This window comes from Oryzias latipes, chromosome 1 (assembly GCF_053564925.1).
Source record: "Oryzias latipes strain Hd-rR chromosome 1, Olatipes_Hd-rR_3.1".
NCBI lineage: Eukaryota > Metazoa > Chordata > Actinopteri > Beloniformes > Adrianichthyidae > Oryzias > Oryzias latipes.
In genome coordinates, this window is record NC_136237.1 from 40439358 (window position 1) to 40464143 (window position 24786).

At 39.9% G+C, this 24786-nt stretch overlaps 2 protein-coding genes across 5 annotated transcripts in view; one reads left to right on the forward strand and one right to left on the reverse strand.

Moving 5' to 3' along the window:
- Nucleotides 1–4194: 4194 nt before the first annotated feature.
- Nucleotides 4195–12169, reverse strand: rrp36 (ribosomal RNA processing 36). Its single transcript, XM_004065525.5, has 8 exons — nucleotides 12051–12169; nucleotides 9310–9714; nucleotides 6479–6617; nucleotides 6262–6328; nucleotides 6084–6188; nucleotides 5919–5993; nucleotides 4949–5066; nucleotides 4195–4754 (listed from the first exon to the last, which is right to left on the reverse strand). The coding sequence occupies exons 2-8, from the start codon at nucleotides 9677–9679 to the stop codon at nucleotides 4603–4605; spliced, it is 1026 nt and encodes a 341-aa protein (XP_004065573.1). The 5' UTR covers nucleotides 9680–9714; nucleotides 12051–12169; the 3' UTR covers nucleotides 4195–4602.
- A 751-nt stretch (nucleotides 12170–12920) lies between these two features.
- Nucleotides 12921–24786, forward strand: part of LOC101168840 (apoptosis-stimulating of p53 protein 2) — a 28997-nt gene continuing 17131 nt past the window's right edge. For 2 of the 4 annotated variants that reach the window (XM_023954269.2, XM_023954275.2), the window contains exons 1-3: nucleotides 12921–13266; nucleotides 23718–23865; nucleotides 24051–24164. In XM_023954269.2, the coding sequence (XP_023810037.1) occupies nucleotides 13216–13266; nucleotides 23718–23865; nucleotides 24051–24164 (313 nt within the window). In that variant the 5' untranslated portion in view covers nucleotides 12921–13215. Of the gene's footprint in view, nucleotides 13267–23631; nucleotides 23866–24050; nucleotides 24165–24786 lie in introns of all 4 variants that reach the window. The other 2 variants (XM_078947661.1, XM_078947658.1) reach the window with 2 other exon arrangements.

A 24786-nucleotide genomic window follows, 5' to 3' on the forward strand; every position in this document is an offset into this window, starting at 1 on the left:
TTTAGGGACACATTTGCTCTGTTTTGAGCACAGGGGAGGGAGAATTTCTCTCGAGTGAAAAATTGTTTAAATTTTAAGTTTCAAGAGTACTATTCTTTTGTTTGTACGCATTGTATGTAAGTTTCTGCTTTTGAGCACACTTTTTTTTTTTTTTACAATTTTACACTCAAAACAGTGAGTTTTGCGCTTGGAATACTGGCACAAAAATTACTCCATACGCCATATTCTAAAGAACTCACATTATGTAGCATTACAGTTTTGTCATATTTAAAGTCGTTTTTTGCTTTTTTTTAAATAAAAAAAAATTATTTCAAAGTGAACTACCATAAATAAACCAAGCTTCAAAACAAAAACGTGAAAAAAAAGTTCTAGTTTAAAAAAAGTAACTAACAGTACAACAAACGTAAAGATTTCTAATAATAATGATGTTGGTAGTAAATTTAACAAACTGTTAAAGCATGGAGGTCTGGTCTCAGGCATTCAGAAATACAGGAAAAATAAAACTCATTTTTAGCGTCTTATTTTAGATTAATTCAAAAAGCCTCATCCAGAAGACCTGAGGATTCTGGGGGGTGGGCTCATAGGGGTTGAAAATGGGGAAAAGGGCTTGACCAAGACCTTGGAGAGGTTTACAAACCAATAAAAACGACTTAAACTCAATTCAAAGGAAAACACGGAACAGCCACTCCGATGCAAAATGAAATCCCATTCTGATCCGGTCAAACGTTGGTGCAGCTCAGCTTTGAGGCTTTTCTGGTTCTGACCTGCTTTTTACCACAAGCTCCATTATTGCAACACGGCCTGCAATGAGGGGAAGGAGGCATGAAGGCTGTGAAAAGCTGCAGCACGGACGACATGAGTGACAGCGGCGTGGTGGTTTTGTAGATGATTAAACCTTTTCTGCTCAAAAATGGATGTTTTAATATCAGATTCTGATCAAAAATGACTCTGGTGGTTCTATCTGAAGAGGCTAGCTGCACACAAGCCTGCATCCACACACACACACACACACACACACACACACACACACACACACACACACACACACACCCACACACACACACACACACACACACACCAAGTCCTTTCAAACGTCCACAACAACTAGACCACAATAAAGAAAAGATGGGGGCTGATGGGAGGTTTGGGGAGTGATGTGGGGCTATAGAGGGTGTATTAGATCATGAATATAAGGCCTGTATTATTGCATCCACCCCCTCACCCCGTGCTGCAATTGTTGGAGGGCCCCCAGCTCTGTCACGGGTTTTTTTTTGTTTTGTTTGTGCTGCAGGGGCTTTGGGGCAAGCTGCACTCTGATGGGATGAATGCCACCTGTCAAAGAGCAGTGGAACGGGATTCAGCCAGCGGAGAGAGAAGTATTTGCCCCCATGTTCTTATTAAATACTGCTAATTGACTTTTAAGGACCTCGGGGGGGGGGGGGGGGGGGGGCAGATGGAAAGAGAGCTTGGATGCTTTGTGGCAGCAAATCTAATCACAGCATAAGTTTTGTCCAGGAATACTAAGTTTTATCCTCACGTCTCACTAGATTGCAACCACATTTATCTTCATTTTACAGACTTTAATTTATTTTATTGGAATTCACATCAAGTTAAAATTTAAGAATTTGAGAAAACTGAACAATGCTTGGAAGATGCTGAGATTTTGCATGTAGTTTTTTTTTCCCCTGGTAATTTCCATGTTATTTTTGGTCACTTTTTAAGTTCTGTTTGTGAATTTCATGATTGATTTCTGTTGATTCAGTCACCTGTCGCCTGGAAAAATAGGTTTGGATAAAATTGGTTTTAAATAAACACAAACATCACCCAATCAGTGATGCGTTTAGTACCTTCCTTTTCAATGTGTTTCAAATTTTAACATTCCATTTTGAGTTGTGGGAATTACTCGTTTCCGAAAATGGTTCATTTTCATTTAATTTTTTTTTAAATTTGTGTGATTTTTTAAAATCAGAATCAGAAATACTTTATTGATCCCACACGTGGGAAATTTGTTTGTCACCATAGCAACTGACAGCAGATGGAAAAAAAGACTTAGAATGAAATTAAAAAAAAAAAAAACAAGAACAAAGAAAATGTAGCATAAATGCAAACATCAAAGTAGTAGTATAATTTAAAAAGCTATTTACAGAACAGTGCAGGTAAAAGGATGTGCAATAGAAATGTGCAAAATAGAAAAAAACGAAATAAATAGATAATAAAAATGTGCAAAGGTTTAATGTAACTATTTAAAAAAAATACTTTTAAGTGTCGTAATCTTTAATGTTTTTTGCTTTGAGTCATTTGTCGGTGTGATTGGCACTCCAGGGCCACCGTATCCAGGTGACGTCTTGAATTGAATCCTGACTTCTTCTTATTAAGTTCGTTTAAATTCTCTTCACTTATTTGGTCCAAACTTTTCCAAAAAACATCTCTGGGGGTTCAGGGAATGGGTGGGATTTTTAAATCTCTCTTGGTCAAGAGTCTCACCTGTAACATCAGATGTGTTATAGGGGGATATGACTAAATAGGTGGTGTGTAACTACAAAACAAAATTATTTATCATTAAAACATTCAATTTCATTGTCATTTCAGAAAGGTTTTTAAGGGGGCATTTCACTGTATTTACAAAACTGTTGTCAATCAGCCACTATGCCATGTTGCACAGATGAAAATTGGTCTTTTGTGAACATATGTGGAAAAAGTGAGAAAAGTTGTTTCTTTACGTGAAATTTTCACAGATTTATCAGAAATGAACCAAGTTAAAACCACTGAAGAAGTCCGATCAAACCACGCAAAGAAAACTCAAATCAACGCAGATCGAAGAATGCCAGATGAATTACATAAATCACGCATGAAAGACTGAAATTACATACAGGGGAAATGGGCAAATTGTAGGCAGTGGCTGAGTGGCATTGCATTACATTAACCCTTGTGCTATCTTAGATGACCCGCCACCCTTACATTGCCGTGTTCTCCCTGTCATGACAAAGGTGGATAAAGGTGGAAAGATTTCATGTAATCCATGGACACCAGTGAAGATCACAAATCATTGTCTAGTGGGTCTAGATGACCCAACTCCCAATGGTAAAGTGCCTAGGATAGCACAAGGGTTAAAGCTAACCCTCCACACACGGTCACAGTACTGTGGTAACAACCCAAAATGTGAGTTTGAGGACCAGTTCTTTCAAATGCACCTTGGGAAAGCAGCCTGTTCAACTTCCATTGAAGGACTCTTCTAGTAAAGATGGTTAAAGAGATTGATTTATAACTATATCACTTCACCTGCTCCAGACATTGATACATGACTTTTTTTTTCTACTGAAACATAATTTACATATATTTTTAACTTTTAATACTTGATTATGCATTTGCTATAAAGATTTCAGAAATGGTGTTATGTCTATTTTTTCTGATATAGTGTTTATTTTAATCATAGTCAAGATTTTTCTAATCCAAATAATCAGCATATATTTTAGATAACTGATCTGCTATGTTGATTACTAAAATAGTTATGTCTATTTTTACATAATTAAGTAATTCATCTTTGTCATGTGCTTTTTTGATACTTCAGGAATCTTAATGAAGTGGATGATAAATTATGTAATAAAATGGTTACAGTAGAACAGGGGTTGGATTTTATAAGTTCACTTCCTTCCACTGATTTTATGTCTAATTATCCAAAGTTTGATACGTCTTTGCATGAATGTAGAACTGCTGATTTTTTTTACATTATTCTTGCTTTGATTAATTGAAATAAAACATTTCAAATGAAAAATCAAATCAAAAGATCAACAATCCATTCATCTGATTTTGTTCTTTTTCTAACATTTTTTGAGGAAATCACCTGGATTTTGTTGATTTCTTCTGCCATCTAGAAAAAACTAAATCCTGATAACTATAATTTAAATTAACCAAACTAACGTTCTGCTCTATTTGAGTAGTAGCAGCAATACAATTCTTGAAACGTGATTTTAAAAAAAAAAAAGCATTTTTGCTAGTTTGGTTTATTTTAAAACTATTTTTGTATACAAAGTCTGTTCACCAGACTCAAACCCTTTTGTCCATAATCTTAATTTGTTGGCTTCCTGTTTTATAATTGCAGATTTTTTATTAAAACCAACATTATTTGGAGCGAAAAGAGAGGTTTTTCACTAAAATTTAAAAGCAAGTAAGAAAAAAATAAGTAACGTAAAGAAGTTTTTAGTCACTGAAATTCTTTGTCTTTATTGTCACACAGCTTTCCTGGTTGTTAGTTTGTGCAAAAAACACGACAAACAAACTAAACGGGAAATAAACGCAATCTGATCAACAATCCATGTTCAATATTTACAACTTTTACACCGTTTAAAGTTTTCAAACTCTGTTTAAAAAGAGAAATTATTAGTTTTGAACATTTAAAAAAATGAAGAATTGAAGTTTGCTATGAAAGGAAATGCACCAAACCGATTATTTGGAGGCAAACTCCAGCTGTGCTGTAAAACACGTCCAACAGCTCCACCAGCAGGCCGAGGTGTTGAGGTGCCGTCTGCTGTGACAGAGGAAAAGGATGCTCCTCTTCCTCCGCTGCCCTGAAACTTCCTGCTCCGCTTTTGCTGAGTGGGGGCTTCAGGAAGCCTTCTTGCCCTGCAGCTCTTTGGGCAGCTTTTTGCGGTCTTTCCCGGCGTTCCTCTTCCTCTTTTTGCTCAAAAACTTGTCAAGTTTGCCGCTCTTCTTCAAATCCTGGTATTTTTCTGCCAGTTCAAGTTTCTTCTTGTCCGCTGAAGATAAAAGAAAGTTACAATTAGTGGCTTCAATTCCTTCCTGATCTCACCAGAACAGGATCCGATAAATTACAGGTGGAAAGCGTGAAACGGGGGGTCAAACGAGTCTAAACAAATTGATATCAGTTAAATGTTTGTGTCAAAATGTTGTTAATGTGCACAATTAGAGTTGGAAAGCCACTTCATCTTACATTTCTTGAGGAAGAACGGGCGGGCTCCCTGGTCGGCTCGCTCCCTCTGCTCCCTCTTGAACTGCAGCTCCCTCTCTCTCTGCTTCTCTCGGTTCTGTCTCGCTCGCTCCTGGTTCTCCTACGGAGGGTCAGAGGGGACACATTTCATGACCGCTCCTGGGCATCCGTGCACGGCAACGTCAGAGTCGGAGAACGTCAAGGGAAACGCAGCGTTCAAGAGGCAGAGGCGTGGAAAAAAGGTGGGGACTCACAATATGCTCAATGCTGTTTGGCGACAGCCATTGCCACGGATACGAAGACTCAGAGCAACTTGGACCAATTACTGTCGACTGGTTTCAACATGGCGGCGCCCATTCAGGAAGCAATGGGGAGGGATTTGGCCTCATTTGGTGAGAGCCGGGGGTAAAGGGGTGACGTCACACCTCCATTCCTCCATTGTTTTTACAGGTCTGTGATGCAAACACGCTTAGACCTGGATTTTAGGGCTTGTGTGTGCGGAGTGTTCGTTATCGTGCGTCCGGTTCAAGTTTTAAGTTTGGTCGCGGGCTCCAATGGTGGCAACTGTGACCAATCAGGGACCCGGATTTGACAGTGACGTGTTGGTCGCGTCCTTATCAAAAACACGGATTTACAAACCATTGCAGACATGGAGACAAGGAGAAATACATAACTGCGGCTTGTGCCAGGCCGGATTAATATGACACCAGGACCGAAATTTAAAGGAACAGAGCTGTGAAAATAAAAATGTGCGAGATTTACACCACTTTGACTTTTCACATCAAGTTTTATCCCACCATCGGTGGCGGGAAAAGCACTAGTAAACAGTAAAAAACCAAAAGAAGAACAATCCAAGAGTCCACTGTGAACAGCGCCGGCTGAATCCACGTTCATGACGCGGGGTGTAGCGCATTCTTGAACGCACCACACTCAGGAGAACAGCTAAACGGCGCCGGACTCCACCCACACTCACCAGCCTCTTGAGCAGGAACTGCAGCTTCTCCTTCTGGTTGTTCTTCTTCGTCTTCTTCAGCTTCTTCTGGATGATCTGCACACAAACATCTTCAAACTCCTCTTTGTGCTCCGGGCGGCACAGACGCTCGCATCTGTACGTTCAGCCGGCAGACGGCGGCCTCACCTCCTTTTCTCTGTGTTTGATGTCGTTGATGAACTTGTACGTTTGCTCATAAATCTCTGGTTTATATTCTCCTGACAGGTCATCGAATCGAGGGTCTCTGACCACCTAAAGCAGAGACAAACCTCACTTCAAACTGGTGAAGATCATGAAGTGACCTCCACAAGTTCTCCTGACTTACTGGTTTTTTGATCGGGACGACCTGCCGCAGGAAAGGTGCCGGCTTCTTGGCCGAGATCTCCATGGGCCTGAAATCACACGGACTCACTGTAACCAAAACACCATAAGAAGCTGAAACAGTCCACAAAATGCTTCACATTAAAGAATATCCTTTTGGTAGGTTGGTTCTCATCTCCACCCTTGAATGCGTCTCCATGGAAACACAGAAACTCCTTCACCTGTTCTTGTTCAGACGCTTCTTCTTGCTGCTCTTCTGACTCTTGCCGCCGCCGCCATCGTAGGCGACCTCGTTGTAAACTTTGGTTCCCACCTTGTTCTGAAGCTTCAGGATTTCCTCAAAAGACATGGTGGACAGTTCTGGTGGGAGAACGAAGAAGGTGGGTTTTAGTTGAGAGGAAAACGATAATATTAAAGCACAAAATACTTAGAACAATTATTCTGACAGCTTACCAAAGCACCAAGTTATTTATTTAATTATAAAACGACAAGAAAGAAGGGCCACATCATTGTCAACCGAAATGATGTTAAAATTGTGTTATGTGTGTTTTCTCTTTTCTTTGTCCAGTAAGACTTAAAAGATTTTTATAAAGTGCTTTGTCATGTTTTCCCTTCATAAATGCTGTTTTCTGCATTTACAAATTGTATACACGCTATAAAAAAAATCAGTGAAAAAGTTTGCATGGATGTTCAACACACAAGATGTAATTCTTAAAATCCTCAAAATAACTTTTTAGGGTAATTTTCTATTATATTTCTCATGTTTTTTTTTTCCTGAGTTCCAACTTTGTTAACCAGCAATGAAATTTTTAAAAGTAGACTTGCCGCTGAAATAAACAGAATTTAAAAGTGATGCCCAGCTAAACATGCAATCATTAAGCCCAAAGCTTTTAATATTAAAACTTAAAACATGGATTTAAAATGATTCATTTAAAACCTTTATGAACACATAGAGCAAAGCAAAAAAAAAAACGTCCCGCTTCTCCAAAAATCACAAACGTCAAGATTTTAAAAAGCCAACGCAGCAAAAAAGACAGAGACAATGGTTGTTTCTGATCCATGACGTAATGTTCCAACTCTATTCTAAACCGGAATGTGTGCGATTTGAAACTGATTTACCAAATGTGACATAAAAAAATCCTTTTGCCATTTTTACGACACTTCCCTAAATACAAGAAAATAAAAATACGGGTGAAATAAAGAAGATTCCAGACTTTCAATTTAGCAAATAACAGTGACATCTGGTGGCCAACTGACGCAACAGCAACCATCAAATTTCCTTATTTGTCAGCAATAAAAGCTCAGACAAAAAGCCGCTGCATCTCCATCTGTTCATGCTGTTCATTAATGTTATGCTTTCATCAACTTTATCATACACTATTGCAAAAAAAAGGCTTCTTCTAAGATAACATTAAGCACCAGAGATTCATTTTTTGTTGAAAAGAGTAAATAAACCTAAACCTACTTTACAAACTCACCAAAAAATGACAGATTATCCATTACAGCATTTTGTAAATTTATATTTACAGTAAATTTACAGTTTTAAGAGAAGACAAATAGCTTGATCACGAGATCTTCTTTGCTGCAGCTTTGAAACAGGTGAGGTTTAAATAAAAACACAGAAATCTACGCCTTAAAAAAATAAAAATAAAGAACATTGTCAAAGAAAAAAGTAAGTCTTGGTCACAGCTTTATCAGCTTAGTACAACACACACACACACACACTCTTTATCGCCACACTGAGCTTGGTTTTGTTAAAACACCAATTCAGCAGAGTGGAAATATGTAAAGCTCAGCTCCAAACGTGATGTCTGCAAAACATTTTTTTCAACAGATCTCAGAAGCTGGAGTTCTGTTCCTGTCTGCATCAGAGAAGTAAAAACACAAAAAGAAAGCCTCTGGTTTTTCTAGGCAGCAACTAAAAAAAAAAGAAAACAAAATGAAACGGCAGAAATGAAGCGACTATTCGCACAGAATTTTCCACATTCGTGTGGCCACACGGACGCTTGGAGCTGCGTTCACGCCCAACGCGATTCACGAGGCAGAGCCGGACAGTTTCTATGTTAAGTCGATGTTTAAGACGGCGTCTGAGGTCCAGCGGTGAAATTTAAGGGACGGGTGTGGCACCAAGGTCTGGCAGCAGCGTCACGCAATTTGGTACCCGTCTGAACCAAACTGTCCAACAGTAGTCGTCCCGCTACACCCTGGACCGTCTGTGGCAGGGCGGATGGAGCTGGAGCGACCCGATCACTGTGCCGGCTCCCGGGAGGCGAGCTGGCGGCCAGACGGAGAGCCGCTGCGTGACGGGGAGCCAGCCTGAACTTATTTTCATGGAGGCAATAATGATTTTACTGATTTTATTCTTGTTTTTATTTTTACCCTCTGTGCTTAATGTGGGACAGCAAGCCTTCAAACTCGGTCAGAGAGACGACACACATGCGGAGGACACAACAACAAAGTCCGGCCTTGGACGCTCTTAAAACACGTGCAGGCCGCGCGGCGATGTGCCATCTGCTCTTCTGCTGCGCCTGAGATGATGTGCACGCTGGACGGGGAAGATCAGGGAGCACGTGCAATGCTGGGCCGCTGTGACATCAGCGATTTAAAATGAAAAATACTTAGAAATGCAAAAATGAAATTATTTTTTTATTACCGTACATTTGTTCTCTTTCGTAAGAAAAAAGACCACAAGTACACGTCTAAGGCCCCCTCCCTCATCGGAGGGGGACTTTAAGCAAAGTCCCCCTCCATCTTCCAAGCTAATGGTGAAAAAAAAACCTGAAGTCAGTCGTTCTGTGAACAAAGTTTCTCTTAGAATTTCAACACCAAGTCTTTCTAAACTTCAATGACCTCAATCATAAACTGAGGCGCCGTAAAGCAGACAAACCAGAGGCAAAGACTTATATTTTTACTTTGTTTAAAAAAAGGTTTACATGTATCACCATCTCATCAACGACTGGGAAAAATGATGAAAATCTACATTCATATTGATCGTTTTTTCTCGCTGTTGTGAGCCAGCGGCGCCACAAGCTGAAACTGTAAATGACCTCACCCTTTCTGACGTCTTCTTTTGTCCGGATCTCACTGCTGCCACCCCCATCACGATCGTCATCATCATCTTCATCATCATCATCATCACTGCCATCTGGACTGTCATCGTCGTCACTCAGGTCCTCCTCAAAGGATTTACCGATTCTACTTTTGTCGACTCCATCGTCCTCCTCTTCTTCACTTTCTGATTCCTTCGCGTCTCCAACTTCTTCTGCACCGTCTTCCTCCTCTTCCTCGGCACGATGGTCACCCTCCTCAATCCCTCCTTGCCCTCCTTGTCTGCGTGTCAGGAGGGCAAAGTTCTTCTCCACGTCAGAGTCTTCATCCTCGCTGCTCGCCACAATCGTCTTCTTTTTCACTTTGTCTCCCATTTTCTGTTAAGTCGTTTTAAAGAATCCTGACAAAACTGCAGAACATAAAAAACAAAGTTTTAATCTGTGTTTTATTTCTGACAGTATTCAGTCAAATTAGTTCCACTAGGATCCTCTTTTGATCCGCTTTCAAAGCGTTCCCACTGGTCTTTTCAGTATGACTGTACAGACTTTAGCCTAAATTTAAAAAAAAGAAAACACGGGGTCGTTTTCTAGGACATAGTTTCTGCAGAGCAGCAGGACTTCAGTGGAAATTCACCTCCGAGTCGAGGGTGGGATTGCTGCAGTGGAGTAAGCCCACTCCCACTTCCCATCATCCACCTGTTTACACTCTCTCCTGCTAGCTTACATCCCTTCACAACCCTAACCTAACAAAAATGGCGAGCAATAACAGAGCCATCCAGCCGTACAGTTTAGGTCCAGGATGCAGCTCAGACGAGGAAAACAGGGACGTTCACGGATCAATTTGTCTAAAAGATGAAGCACCAGAATGGAGCGGAGCAGGAAGCTTGTGGGTCGCCGACTTTAGCTTCTAGGTCAAAATTACGAGCTTTTGAGGGTGGATTATGTTTATGATCATAATAAATATGTTTGAAATTGCCTATAATATTAATAATAATAATAATAACAAAAAAAATAGTAATTTTTTTCTCCATTAATGTTCTCGACCGTTTTGGGGTAACAGGGCTGCTGGAGCCTATCCCAGCCCCTTGTGGGCGAAAGCAGGAGAAAGGTTGCCAGTCTGTCAGAGTGACACAATCACACACCCATGCACACCTTTGGACAATTAATAATAATGATAATAATAATAATAATGATAATAATAATAATAATAATAATAATAATAATAATAGTCCAGTGATAGTTTGGTAACCAGGCGGCAGTTTTAAGCCTGTTTACAAGATTTTAAAAAACAACTAATAATTTAATTTATTTAAAATACATGAATAAAATCTTGATTTTACTCGTGTTTTTTGTTTCTTAACAACATTTAAAACAGGACGTGCTAGAAAAAATAAGTAATGTAGAAATTAACTGATGCATTGGTTATAGCAGTGTTTTTCAACCTTTTCTGAGCCACGGCACACTTTAACCTTAAAAAAAAATCCCGCGGCACACCAGCATCCAAAAATTAAAAAAAGGAGAAACTCATAGTCTGTATTGATCTACAGCCCCTGCACAATCTCACATGCATTTTTGAGATAATTGTTACCGAAAAAGCTGGAAACTGCAGCTGTTTTTTTCTAAAAGATGCAATAAAAGTTAAGTTAGAAGATTTAAAAACAGTTTGATGTGTGTTCGTTAGTTTCAAGACGTTTAACAACAGATCTCCTTTTGCGCTGTCACTCTCACAACCCAATGCATCATGGGAAATATAGTGCATAAAACGGCCGAAGATCGGTTTTCGGAGCTTCGTTGTTTTGTTCACTTGTTCCACGGTCTGATACCGGATTCTGTGGAAAGCTACACCGCTAATACCAGCTTTAGCTGGTATTTCTGTTAGAACTGAGCGACTTTACGAGCTAAATCGGGACAAGGAAGTGAAGACTTTAACCACTTCTGATTGGTCAGACCGATGACATGTGATTAACCCCCCCAACACGGGACTTTTCCAAAATACAGCCGAAGGTGCAGCTGAATCGCGGTACGTCATTCTTATCAAAATGTCTTTAATAAAATAAAATAAACGCAAAGAAAAGGTATTTTACGATCTTTTATATTCCTAACTCCTCAGTGTTTTATCAGGGCCTGTTTGGATGAACAGAGAGCTAAAATCCTGGAGATGGGAAATGTTTTTAGATCAGTTAATGAGGGCAATTTCCCACGGCACACTAGTGTGCCGCGGCACACTGGTTGAAAAACACTGGGTTGTAGAACCTGGTGGTGCTTACTGTTGGTCTATTTGAGCAGAGCAATCAATGGGGTTTTAAACTACATGCAGGCCTTTCAAACCTCCTCAGGATTAGAATTAAGGCATCACCTGCATCCAGCCAGGAGGAGCTCCTTATATTATTTCAATATCTGAGTCCCATATAAACACAAATTCATCCATGATATAATAAGATCGAAGGAACTAGGAAACTCACCGACATATATACATGAATTGCTATTGATTGGGACGGTAAACTTCAAAGGAAACAAACTACGTAAGACTTTCAACACAAGGAAGAAAAAACCTATGCCTATATCCCCAACTCTCCCCAACGTTTAATTTTGTCGATTCCACCATGAAGCTAGCTAACCATATACCACCGGCGATGCTAGCTTGTTTAAGCCCTTTAAAATGACACAGAGCACAAACGTCTTTATTATTATTATTTTTAACACATTAAACTGTAGCATTCTGTGAGAGACATTACGTTAATCCTACCTGACGTGGAACAGTGCTTAAAGTCGAAGTCGGAGCTTCATTTTCCACGTGTGTTTATTTCGCCCCTCAGCGTCACTTTCAGGAAGTCAAACATAGTACTTCCGATTTCAAAATAAAGGCACAAAGTTGTTTTGTTTTTAAGAGAAAAAAAGGCAAAACTTATAGACAACAAGCAAGAGATTTTTTAAGCTTCAATCTGAAATTGGGGGTGGGAATAAGTACGTTTTCTACTACCCACTCCTTTTCCATGCGCTTTATTGTTGTCTTTATGTTTGTTATGTCGAACTATTTTATTTGTTGTTTGTGAAAATCAAATAATTTTAAATCAGGCTAAAAGGTGAATAGATTTGTCATTAATTCATATTAATTTATGTGTTTGAACACATATTCAATTTGATTATTTTGCAAGAAATACAAGGAATCTGGAAAATGTCTCTGGCAATGTTTAGTTCCAGGTATTTAGTCACACTGGTTGAAGTTTAGGCTAAAGATGTCTTCGATCGATTTTAGGTCAGTGAATTGGATTGTTAAAAAATGAACCAACAACAACTTTGAATCGTATTGTCAAACACAAATTATGACATGAATCAAATTATTTATAACATGACATGTAACAGCACTAGAGTATGAGCTATTACGCATAAGGAAAATAAATCAACAAAAAATATCAAAAACAGTAAAACGAGTGTTAATATGATTTGTTACAGTCAGGCAGGTAAAACTTGGAACATTCAAAAAATAAAAAAATATATACTTTCGGAATTGTCGTTGACAACGACTCTTGTTTTCATGCTCTTGTTTTGAAGTAATGCACCGGATGTTGTGCAGCCTCTCTCGAGCGCGGTCTTGTAACGGTCCGGGCACGCGCTCACTCCGCTGGCGGATGCTGTACGGGATTACAGCACAGCGGGGAGCAGCTCCCTCTTTGTGTTTCTGCTCTGTTTATCTATAGAATCATAATTTCAGTGTCTCTGCTCCACTCGGAGCTTCCGTCCGGGACGCTCTGCGGGTTTTACCCCCCCTCCAGTACCGGGCAGCGGAGCGGCGAAGGGCCGCCGGCTGTATGTATCTCTGCAACAGGTCGGTCAGGAGGTGAAATAATCTACGGAGGGAAAAAAAAATCCCTCAAGGCTCTGAGGCGGACATCTAACGGCGGAGGCTGTTGATGACTTTAGCTGCAGTCTGGATGCGGCAGGGAGGAGGCAACATGATGCCGGTGAGTGAACAGCGCTTCATGGATGGATGGGTCTGAAACTGTTGGAGTTTCAGGAGATCCAGCAGAAAGAAGCTGCAGGTTGGAGGATCTCCACGGATCTGACCTTCCTGACTTCATAAAAATGCTGATCTGAAACTCCATCAACATTGTCTGATGGATACATGTGAGCTTTATAGAGAAAACAGAGCTCAGGATTTTTTATTAATAATGAATCATTTAGGTTTATTAAATATTCTAATAAAAACACACTTAAAACATTTTTTATTTAATATTTTATTTTTTAATAATATGACTTTTTGAGCAGGAAACAAGCACACAAGTACACATATGATGAAATTTAGGAAATACAATAAAAGTTCTTCATCTTAGGACTTTTGAGTAAACGCACAGAACAGCAAAACAAACAAAAAAAGCAACTATTTTAATTTAAGTCAATGAGTGATCCTCCTATATTTAGGAGATAAAGAGCCAAATGTCACTCTCAGGTGTGACGGTTTCACAGATAAAGTCACAGCCCCACTTTATTAGGTGTAATAAACAGGCTACCTGCCTAAAATCATTTTCATGTCCTTACAGTTCAAACTCAACTCACAGTGAAATTGGAGCAGCTTTCCCGTTTCTACAAAAGGCTCAGGTCTCCAGAGGAAGTCTTTATGGTTTACGCTGACATTTAAAACAACAGCTGTTCATCATTTTTACTCCAGCGGCAGTCAATGCCATTTACAGGATTCTATTCAGACATTAATACAAATATTAAACTCTGAGAATAAACAGAAAAGGTTTTGGTTATTTTTAAACTCAGCTGATTGACTTTAACTCTGGACAGAAGACATTTAACCAGAAAACAGAAAATACAAACTGTTGTTCACAGCAGCAGGAGGCAATGCTTTAATGCTATGTAATGGATCTTTAATCTGCAAAAGAAAAAGGTGAAAAGATGCCGTATACGATCTGTTTTACAATACGATTTATCTCGAAACTGTTACAGAGACAATATATCACAGTTTCATAAAGAGTGTGACTCTGAAAAAATGTCGTCTGTATTCTAATACACTTTTCAAACGGATAAAATAAAACGCATTTTATTTCATCATCAAAGTATCAACAACGGCAACCGTCTCTCACTTACCCAAGCAAACGCCAAGTGCTTTTATTTTGGTAAACGAAGAAGCAGTTTTTTAAACACTTAGTGTTGTTGGGTTTCCACAAAAAAATATTTTTAAGTGTAATGAAACAATGAAGCTTAAATATGCTTTACCCATAAGGTTCTATTAGTATTTAAGTGGCATTTATTTCTAACACTACTTCAATGCACTTTATGAATTTAGCAAACGGCTAATAGATGAAACGAAGAACAATCTGCTTATTTAAGTTAAAATTAGGGATGGTTGTCATTTGGATTTTTATTCAGGTGCTTAAAAAAAGTTAGTTTTGAATCAGTAAGTAAAGTTAACATTTCTGTCACGTGAGTCGATATTTTAATCATCTTTGGATCCATTTTCAAAGTCTTCCTTTAATTACGATGTTGCCATTTTAAAGCCCAAATGAAACACTTGTGTCGTTTTCTAGGACATCGTTTCTGCAGAGCAGCAGGAGTTCTTTAGAGATTTTCCTGTGAGCTCTGGACAGGACGAGTTTCTAAATCACGATGAATTAGGAGCAGATGAAAAAGTACCGTTTGAGAAAGCTCTCCATTGTGACGTAGAAAGTGAAATGGGCGGAGCTAGAGTCTTCCTGCTCCGCTCCATTCTGATGCATCCTCTGGCGGATACACAAATCCATGAACGTCTTTGTTTTGTGACCTGAACTGCTCGGCCGGATAGCTCCAATTCTGTTGCACCGCTAATGTTAGCTTGAAGGGATGTCCGATTTGAGGGGATGTAAGCTAGCGGGAGAGACTGTAAACAAAGGGATGATGGGATATCAACGGAGGCAACACGAACTCCTGCCGCTCTGCAGAAACTATGTTCTAGAAAAGGTTTTTTGATTTTGCCTGAAAATGGCAAAATCCTAAATAAAAGTCCACTGGGACCACTTTTAAACGACGATGGGAGTGGGACTGAAAAAAATGAAGTACAACAACAAACACTTTAGTACATCAAGGTATATCTAGTTGATAGAAAATCGCAAATTCCTCCTCCAAGTTTAAAAGAAAGGTATAATCTTGATATTGTTATTATTACACCTTTTTTTAACAGTGCAAAGTTATAAAAATGAATCTCAGGGGTCTTAGAAATGGACCTTTTTGACACTTAAGTTCCACTATTGTCAATATTTCAATACAAAAACAGGTTTGAATAGGTTGACCTAAAAGCTGTTTACCTTTTCTATATTTGCACGTTAAAAAGTGGAACTTGATCAAATCACTTTGAGGAAGTTGGGAGTCATTTTAGAGGAATTAGTGACCTTAACTTCCTTTCCCATAATCCCTATTTTAAAGACCTTTTATAGTGTTTCTCAACGACTACTTTGTGTTTTGTACATCCTGATGTGTCTGCTAGGAGGAACTGTTTTGCAGGTCTTCAAAAAAATAGAAATAAACTTGTGTTTTAGGGAGCGAACAAAAATGATAGACTTTTCATTTCTTCCCATCTGGCTGCGTCAGAAGGCAGCACGCCATGATCACTGCGCCACATCGTCAGCACGCGCGGCACGGGGCTCAGTGGAGCTCGCCGTGCTGCTTGGTAACTGTTGCCACAGTGACCACAAAAACACATGCATGCACGCACAGGCACAGCTCAAGGTCACAAGGAAAGACTGACGTTTTGGTAATTCTCAGGTGATGAGGGACTGACCGTCCTTTTAACTTACCTGCTGCTGCTGCTGAAATGCTCATAAACTGTTGTCTTGCTGCAGTGCAACAGAGATGGTTTGATTTCTAGCTGTGGTGCACGTGAAATCGGACGTCCTGTGATGTCAGGATGTCACGGACGCTGTTTGTTTGGGAGATGGAGGTCATTCTGAAGTTTTTTGAACAGGAAAACGGGTCATGTTGGAGCGGAGGAAGACTTTCCTTTATGATGACAACATTTAAAGCATTTACTAAATTTCACACATAGCAAATTCCCCGTGGTTTATGTGAGAAAGAAAACGTGGTGATACATATTTAAAGAATTGTGAAAACGTTCCTGTTTTAACGACACAAACACAGTCTGGCCTCCTAAGCTGGTTTCTATTATAAACATCAGTTATTATTGATTTCTATTTAGTTTAGTTTAGCCCTAAAGTTTGAGTTTTTTTTGGGGGGGGGGGGGGGGGACGTTTATGATGTATCGTTGATTTCTAATGCCAAATTGAAAGTGATTGAAGAAAACAGGAATAATTTGACCTAAAAAAATATGCGTTTTTTGTTTTTTGGACTGTAGTTTAGGAGCTGCAGCGCAGTGAAAAACTCAGCTGTGTCACAACAAGCAAAGTAGTTTGGAACGTTAATCCTGAGCCCAGACGGCATTTATCTCATGTTTTTGTCATGGCCACTGAGTGGGATGTGATGGACTCTTCATTATGACGACCTTCCCTCAGTCTAACCCGAAGCTTTTTGTCATTTGAGGAGGGTCAATAAAGTTTATTCAACACCTCAAGCAACATGACCTGTGATGAACAGTCCAAGGCTGTGTCTATGGTTCCTCACCATTTCCCAACCCCTAAAAGACTAGATTGTCTGGGCCCCTTGATTTAATGCAATTCAGACTCATGCTCACATTTTGTTTTTTTTCTTAAATGGCAATTAAGATGTCTCCCAATTGCTAACGTAAATGAATCTAACGAGCATCGATGCTCCCTGTTTTTTTTTTTGTTGTTGCAGATTTTAGACAAAAAAAGGCTCCTTGGACTGATAAACCAAATGTTAGCATTTTTGAAGAGGCGTTTCCCATCACACCTGCTGTGAAGGCATCCCAGCATTCCCCGAAAAAGAACAGTCAGATATTGTGGCGGTAGTTTGATAGTTGTTGCTCTAAAATTTCCCCAGAGAGCCGTGAAAGTTTCAGTGCCACTAACAGCAGATTAGAGTTGTTGCTAAATGTGGCCCAGCCGGGTTTTACTCTCAGGGCCAAACAGATTCTGAGATTTTCTCCGACAGTTACAGACACTTTCTTCTAAATCAATCATTTGTCTTAACATGTGTGAGTATATTTGTTTGACCTGAAGCACTTCCTCACAAAACCATCCCAACTTGATACTGACAGGAGTAAAAAAAAAAATCAGAATTTAAACAATCTATTTAATTCATTGTTTTGTTATCTATATTTCAATGTGGAGAGATTTTAGGAATGTGATTTATTTGTGTCACAGAAAAGCCAATAATGTTTTTGCGTGTTTGGGATGAACTTAGGCCACAGATGGATAAACTCTAGACACTGATGGCGGTTGGAGACCAGACCAGACACCGCAACCCGTTTAAAGGCAAAACATGAGTGTGATTGGCTGAGAAGAAGGCGGGCTATTTAGCTCTTGGTTCACAGTAAAGGTCCAACTATAATAGTTTGTAGGGTCACGTAAAAACCCAGCATACCTGTAAGGGAGGTAGAGCTTTATTAAAATTGCACCAAAGCTTTGCAATAATTTAAATACGCACAGGTCATTTAAAAATAACTCTAAATTAGACGGATAACTTTGAAGGTTTTTTGTGCATAGAAAAGATGTGGATTAGATCAGATCTTTTTGAGAATTCGTCTTTCTAGTACACAGATAATGGGGAAAAAAACACTTGTACCTGAAAATGAGTCTCATGGTTGAACATACAGGCTGCCGGGTTTGGGGGATTAGTCTGGCAGCTTTGGACATAACTCATTGTAGACGGACAGACGAGGCGGCAGCACAGACTTCACCCTAACAAGCTGGACTGATCCAAGCAGAGACTTCCAGCTACCTGACCGTTTAGAACGAATCAGAAGGGTTGAGCAGAAATCTAAATAACCCAATCAGAGAACTGCTCTCAGCAGCCAAGCCTGGCGCGTTTGTGTGAAGCTTTGCTGTAGTTATTTTGAACAGCAGACAGGCTTTAGAGCCGGGAGTTTATCTGTGTGTGTGGCTAATCCAACAGTGGCGTGTCACGTGATGCTCTGGGCCATATGGCTCCAGTCGTCCACGCCGCCTACAAAACGTTTGGGATGTGACCTGCAGCCGTGCCAGCTGCCACCACGTTTCCCCAAAGCAGAAATGAAACCGAGTCGAGCAGCGAAGGAAAACAGAAACCATTTAGTGTGGAGACGTCCTTATTTTTGGAGCTAATATGAAAAAAATACAACAACATACTTCTGTTTTTTGTCAATCTTGGCGTATTTGTGATTTTTCACACATATTTTTGCACTCTCTTTTGAGTTTCAGTGGGGAAAAGTGCGCTCATTTCCTCTTCTTTTCAGGGCAGGAAAGAAACTGATGATTTTCTGATAAGAACTGGAGCTTAAAATGGTGACAAAAGCTGTGTTTTCTATGTCATATCTGGATCTTTGAACTATTCATAAAAGTACTAGCTGTCATGCAGTCCACACAAAAAATTACTGTGACAAAACACTGATTTGGTTACATGTTGCAGCAGGTTTTTTTTATCAGTACTTCCTTAACTTTAGTCACGACTGCCCTTACTGGTGGGGGCTGGCCTCCTTATGTGCTGCCTGACTGTTAGAAATGAGGAAACTAGACAATGTAGTTTGTGTTCCTTGTGTATCCTGTGTACACCTCATGTGTGCAGCATTTGCGAGTGCTAAGTAGGGAGCCAGTACTCGCACCTTACTGACGACTAGAGTGCGGCCTAAGGACACCGTCATCACATGTACATCAGAAGTGCGTGCAACTTCCATGAGCCTAATGAATATTTCCCAATACATTTGCCACAACTACAACAATGGTGCGTTCCATTTTTGTGACGTCCCTCGACGTGGCTGTACGAACCTCAAGAGAACCGCAAAACCCACCTGCGCTCACCTTAAGATGCGGTCGCTCCACTGAGCCGGATAACCCCAAAAGACCTGCAGCCTATGTACGGGCTCATGTGACTAAGGCTTTAATTCTTAGTGAGATTGATTTAAGGCAACAATATGTTCCCCGGCCCTGCGACAGACTGGCGACCTGTCCAGGATGTCCCCTGCCTTCGCCTGCAAGTGGCCGGGATAGGCTCCAGCAACGCCATGACCCAGAAAGGGAACAAACGGATCAGAAGATGAATGAATACTTGGATATATTCCCCCTTACATTGTGTTTTATATAAACATGAAAGCATCAATTAGTGTTGTCTGTTCCTTGATGCAGATCTGCTCTTTTAGCAACTGCATCTCCACGTTTAACCCTTTAATGCCGTAATTCACAATGTATCATTTAATCAAGGATGCCAATCGATTTAGCATCGCCTTGAATGGAAAAAACATTGAAGAAAATATATTTTTTTAATATCATTGCTAGTAAAGCCAGGCGTGAAGAGGTTCATGTCTTCTTCTTTTGATGTTCAGGTGAACTTCAGCAGGTCGTTTTCCACACATCTAAGACACTTCTGAGGGTTTCAGACCTGATACTCATTCAGAAAAGCCTCTCCGCTCCCTGCACAGGGACACAGAGCCTCACCTCCCCAGCCTCTGATTGGCTGATCCATTTCCTGCTTGACCTTGGTGGTGTAGCTGACAAAGTGACCCACTTCTCCTCCACGAACCTAAAGGAGGATGCTCCATTTCTGGGTATGTGGGACAGCTCGCCTGCTGGAGACTCATTTGTCTTTGTCGCAGACTTTCACCGCTCATTTGCAGCCTCTGTCGGATGTTTTGAAAATAAAGGCTTGGAGAATGTGTGCGACTGTTCTGTTGACTGCGACGTTTGTTGCTGACAGTAGCATAAATAAGCCCCCTTGAGACGCCACTTGAAATCTAATTGGCCGGATTTTGCCATTATAGAAACATCTCCTTAAGAGCTGTGGGTCCACTTTGGCAGGCTGCTAACCTTTTAGTTTTGCTGAACTGAGGATATCAAAAATAAACAAACTCCCAGAGTAATTAGGACTTAAAAATGACAGTCTGCTTAACCTGCAGCATCCTCCTCTGGGACCTCAAGGATCTCTGAAAAAAACGCCAGCATGGAGATTTGAATGATTCTATTTAAAGCCTGACAGGCTGTCACTATCTGTCACATTCACTCTTTCACCGCTACCTTCACGCGGTGGAACCACATCAGCTGTTTGTCAGAGCGCTCTAAGGTGTGGAGCAGATGGAGGTCTGTCACTTTTGACTGGATGTGGCAGAAAGAAAGAAATTATCTGTGTAATCTTTCTTTTGGTTGGATTTCAAACGGATTTGTTGTTTTATAGTGGACCTTTTACCTTCTTGTGTGATGCCAACTATTGGTTTTGTTGAATATAGATGTCATACGTCTGTGATTGCAAAGCACAGATTCTGGTGTGATGACCCGGCGAGTGTCAATTCACCTTTACTCGTCTCGTCTGTGTAGAAGTTTCAGCAGTGATTTGTAGAAGCTTAGATCTGTTAAATTCAGTTTAGGAGAATCTCAAAAGGAAGGAACTTCTAAAAATGAAAGATTAGTACTAAATAAAATAAAAGTGACTGGAACCAGATGAGTTCACCAAGTAACCACTGGTTTTCCACGTAGGCAAGTTAGTCAAATTAGTCAGGTGGTTGAGCAGGTCGGCCAATGATCGAAGGATTGGCGGTTCAATCCTCACTGTCCCCAGTCGTTGTGTCCTTGGGCAAGACTCAATGACAGTTCCCTGCCTCCGGCGTGGCCCCACCGCCATGCAAATGCACATGAGCACCCCTGCGATGGTCAGAGGAGGCCACGCCCCTGTCAGTCTGCCCCAGGGCAGCTGTGGCTACATAAGCCCTCAATCACCAAGTGGGAATGAATAATGGCCAGCACTTTAAGCATCTGGAAAACCACAGAAATTATTATTATTAGTTCAATTCAATATGAAACAGTTAAACTTGACAAAAATAATACAAGCACTCAAACTCTGGATTTAAAACATGTTTTTTTGCACAGGAAAGTTACTGGCACAAGTAAACTGGGGGGAATTTTAATAAAGTGTTTTTTGAAAACATTTAAAATGAGATTTGCTTTACACTCTGACACATTTTGATGACATTTCTGTCAAATAATCCACTCTTAAAAAAAAACATACTGGATGCTTAACAACATTATGCCCTTTTGCCCATCTTTCAGAAAGTTAAGGGTTTGATGAGACATTTGGCTAAAATAATGACAACTGGTTTCAAATGGGTTTTGACTGGATCAGACAACTGGACCAACGTTTCTACGGTTTGGACTTATTGGTTGTCCGCATCCCTACCACTACTTGAAATCTGTTATGAACGTTGGACGTGGGGACCAGCAGGCTCCACCTACTTTTATGAAGACATCTGATTGGCCAGTCTATAACTTAAATAACTCTCACTACAGAAAAAATAATATGAAAAACAATGACTATTATCAAGAAAGTGTAAAAAATGTATCAGAGCAAGAATGACAAAGTCATAGCTGTTTATTTCTCTAGAAGTCTATGGGATTTTGGTTTTTTGGAACCAGCTGGTACTTCCTGTTTGGAACGCCATGGGGGAGGAGTCACTAAGTTCAATTCTTATACACTCAGTGATAGAAACACTTGGGTTATTTGACGTCAGGGTCTGTCTACCTCTTTAATATGTCGTTTTTTTGTTAGTAAATACATCTTCATTTTTAGATATTTACAGCCTTCATTCAAATATTCGCAACTTCCTATAAATAAATACTTTTAATGCAGACTTAAATGGTTCGTTGGTCTCTGTAGAGCCAATTTAAAGTCATTTTTTAGCTCTGTGGTCCTAAATATCTTGGGGGGATATGGTCATATCCTACACATATGTTAGAACACACCCAATAAGATCATTGTAGGGCTGAAGATTTAAGGTCATGTGTCAATCAAAAGGCCACACCCCCAGACATGAAACATAAGAATGTTTTGAAAGATGTTGCTCCAGTTTATTTTGTTTTTGAGCAAGCGTTAATATAAAAGACACGTGAAATTCCCCTTAGTCTAAAATACATTTCCATAAATGATTTGCATGTTAGCACATTTCAGTTGGACATTAACTTGATAAAACATCAGACATGCAAATGTCTAATACCCGTACAGCACAATTGACTTTAAAAATATACAAAAACAACTTATAATACAAGTATGTGATTCTAATTTTATTACTCCATTTACTGCATTAAAAAAGAGCATCAGAGAGGCTGACTCTATACTTTAGGATGGAACAAACAGAGCAAAGATGGAGAGAAGAGGGAAAAAAAAACAGCACATCAGGTCAACGTTTGAAATCTTCAGCTCCGAAGAAACTCAGCAGCAAAGCTTGAACCTGTGAGCAAAGTGAATTAGTTCACTGAACAAATAAGGTTGAGAAATGCTGAGTGCTGCTCCGTGCGGGATGACCGTGTGTGGGAGGATGTCTGGCTCTCAGCCTATCAGCAGATACCCTGCTGGCGTAACAGATGGCCAGGTGCATCTTGGGAGTGAAATCCACAAATATCTGTTATTGTTGTAAATAGCCCAGGAAGCTACCAATAGAAAAATAAATGATTTTTGTCGTTTTTAGTTAATTACTTCACAAATCTGTTTATGAATGCAGTTTTTTAAAGAATAATTACAAAAATCTTTGTTTCAACTCCATCCAGTAGACCGCAGAACTGGCTGTTTTTAAAGCTTACTGTCTGATTATTACACCAAAAGTCTAAAGGAGATTGTTTGGGTCAGTTTGATTTATTATTAAATGATTTAGTTTGTTAAAAAAGTGTTTACAAGCTTTAAGTTATTACATTTTACACCAAAAGTGTTTTCTGCCGTGAGTTTATGTTCATATGATCATAAACTGCTGCTTCTTATTTCCATGAAGGTTTGCAGTTTTGGTCATTACAGCTTCTACTCTTTAAAAGAACATCTCTGATTAAGTTTACACATTTCTAGTTTGCATCTGACAAAAAAACTCACATAAGGTTGTGGATGGGTGATGGTTTGGAAGAACCTCGGGGCTTCGGACATAAAACCCCCTCCTGACTCCTGGTTAAAAAAAAACTGGAATTCATTTTTCCCACAGGAAACGGATCCTTGGCACAGCAGTAGATCGCACTTAAAGAGAAAAGAAAGATTTCTGGAATCTAAACATCAACCTTTGACTGAAATGTTGTGAACAACTTTGAGTTGGTCGTTAATAAATGCTGTAAACTTCAATAAACTGATACAGTATAAAAAAAAGATGATGTTTTTTCGCAAACACTGCTTCAATTTAATTATTTTAATCCCACAACGTGCTCCATTTTTCCAATCATTTTTCCAAGTTTTAATAAATTACCTTGATGTTTTTATTTATTTTTACTTTTTTTTAAATCCAGGTAAAGCCTGGAGAGGGGGCATTTTCTTTTATGTCCTCCTACTGCATGAACCTGAAGCATCACGGCTTCATCGTCTCTGTGTGCAGACGTTCCTCACTGTGTTCCTGAGCAACAGCGACCAACACTACAACGAGGTTCCCATCATGCCGGACACCCTGTGCAGAGATGTGGTGGAGCTTTGCAAGGAGCCTGGTGAGGCTGACTGCTACCTGGCTGAGATATGGAGAGGCTCAGGTGAGTTTCTACGGAAGCCTGGAAGGAGCAAAGCTCACCAAATGATCCTCAGAAGAGAATTACCTAGTTTTTTGTTTTTTTTTGGTGATAAAAACTTTCATCTGGTGAGACCAAATGGATGAAAGAGGGTAGACTTGCGGAGTAAGAAAACAAAAATAGAAAATATTCTGTTTTCAACCTATCAGAGCGTATTGTTGGAGAAGGTGAGCGGATGCTGGAAGTGCTGCAGCGATGGGGGCAGCAGGGAGCGGAGATGCGGTACGTCCTGCGTCACCAGAGAGCTCCCGGACGAGAGTCAGGTGGGAAACATTGTTCTTCCTCACAGATTTGTCACATCAGTGCCAGAAATCTTTTCAGGAGACTTGTTTGAGCAATACGTCGTTTTTTTTAAAACATATTTGGGTTTAACTGTTTGCATAAATACCCCACTAATTTTATAAATAAAGACAAAGAAAATAGGTAAATAATTATTAGAACAAACATAAAAATACCTCGTTGTAAGTCAATGTACAGACGCCATCAGATGTCCTGCGGCGAAGGTTGAGCATCAGGTGCGGCGGTCTGACAGCAGCATGTTTCAAAGTGAAAATTCTTAAATGCGGCGCAATGTTTCCAGGGTTCAGATATCTCAAATTTGCATTGCGTCAACCATTCACGTGATGTGACGTGTTGATGATGTGATCAGTGGGTGGAGTCCAAAACCAACATGGAGGACAATATGATCGTTTTCGTCCTGAACTTTAGGATATTTTTCTTATTTTTCTGGAGACAATATTAAAAAAGTTCTCTAATTTTATTCTTAATTTATTTATTTTTGCCTCCTCGGACTAATGCGAGACAGCAAGTCATGGAAATGGGTCACAGAGAGAGTTTCTCCCTCCCACAACGGGATCGTCAGGCTTATGAGCACATTATTATACA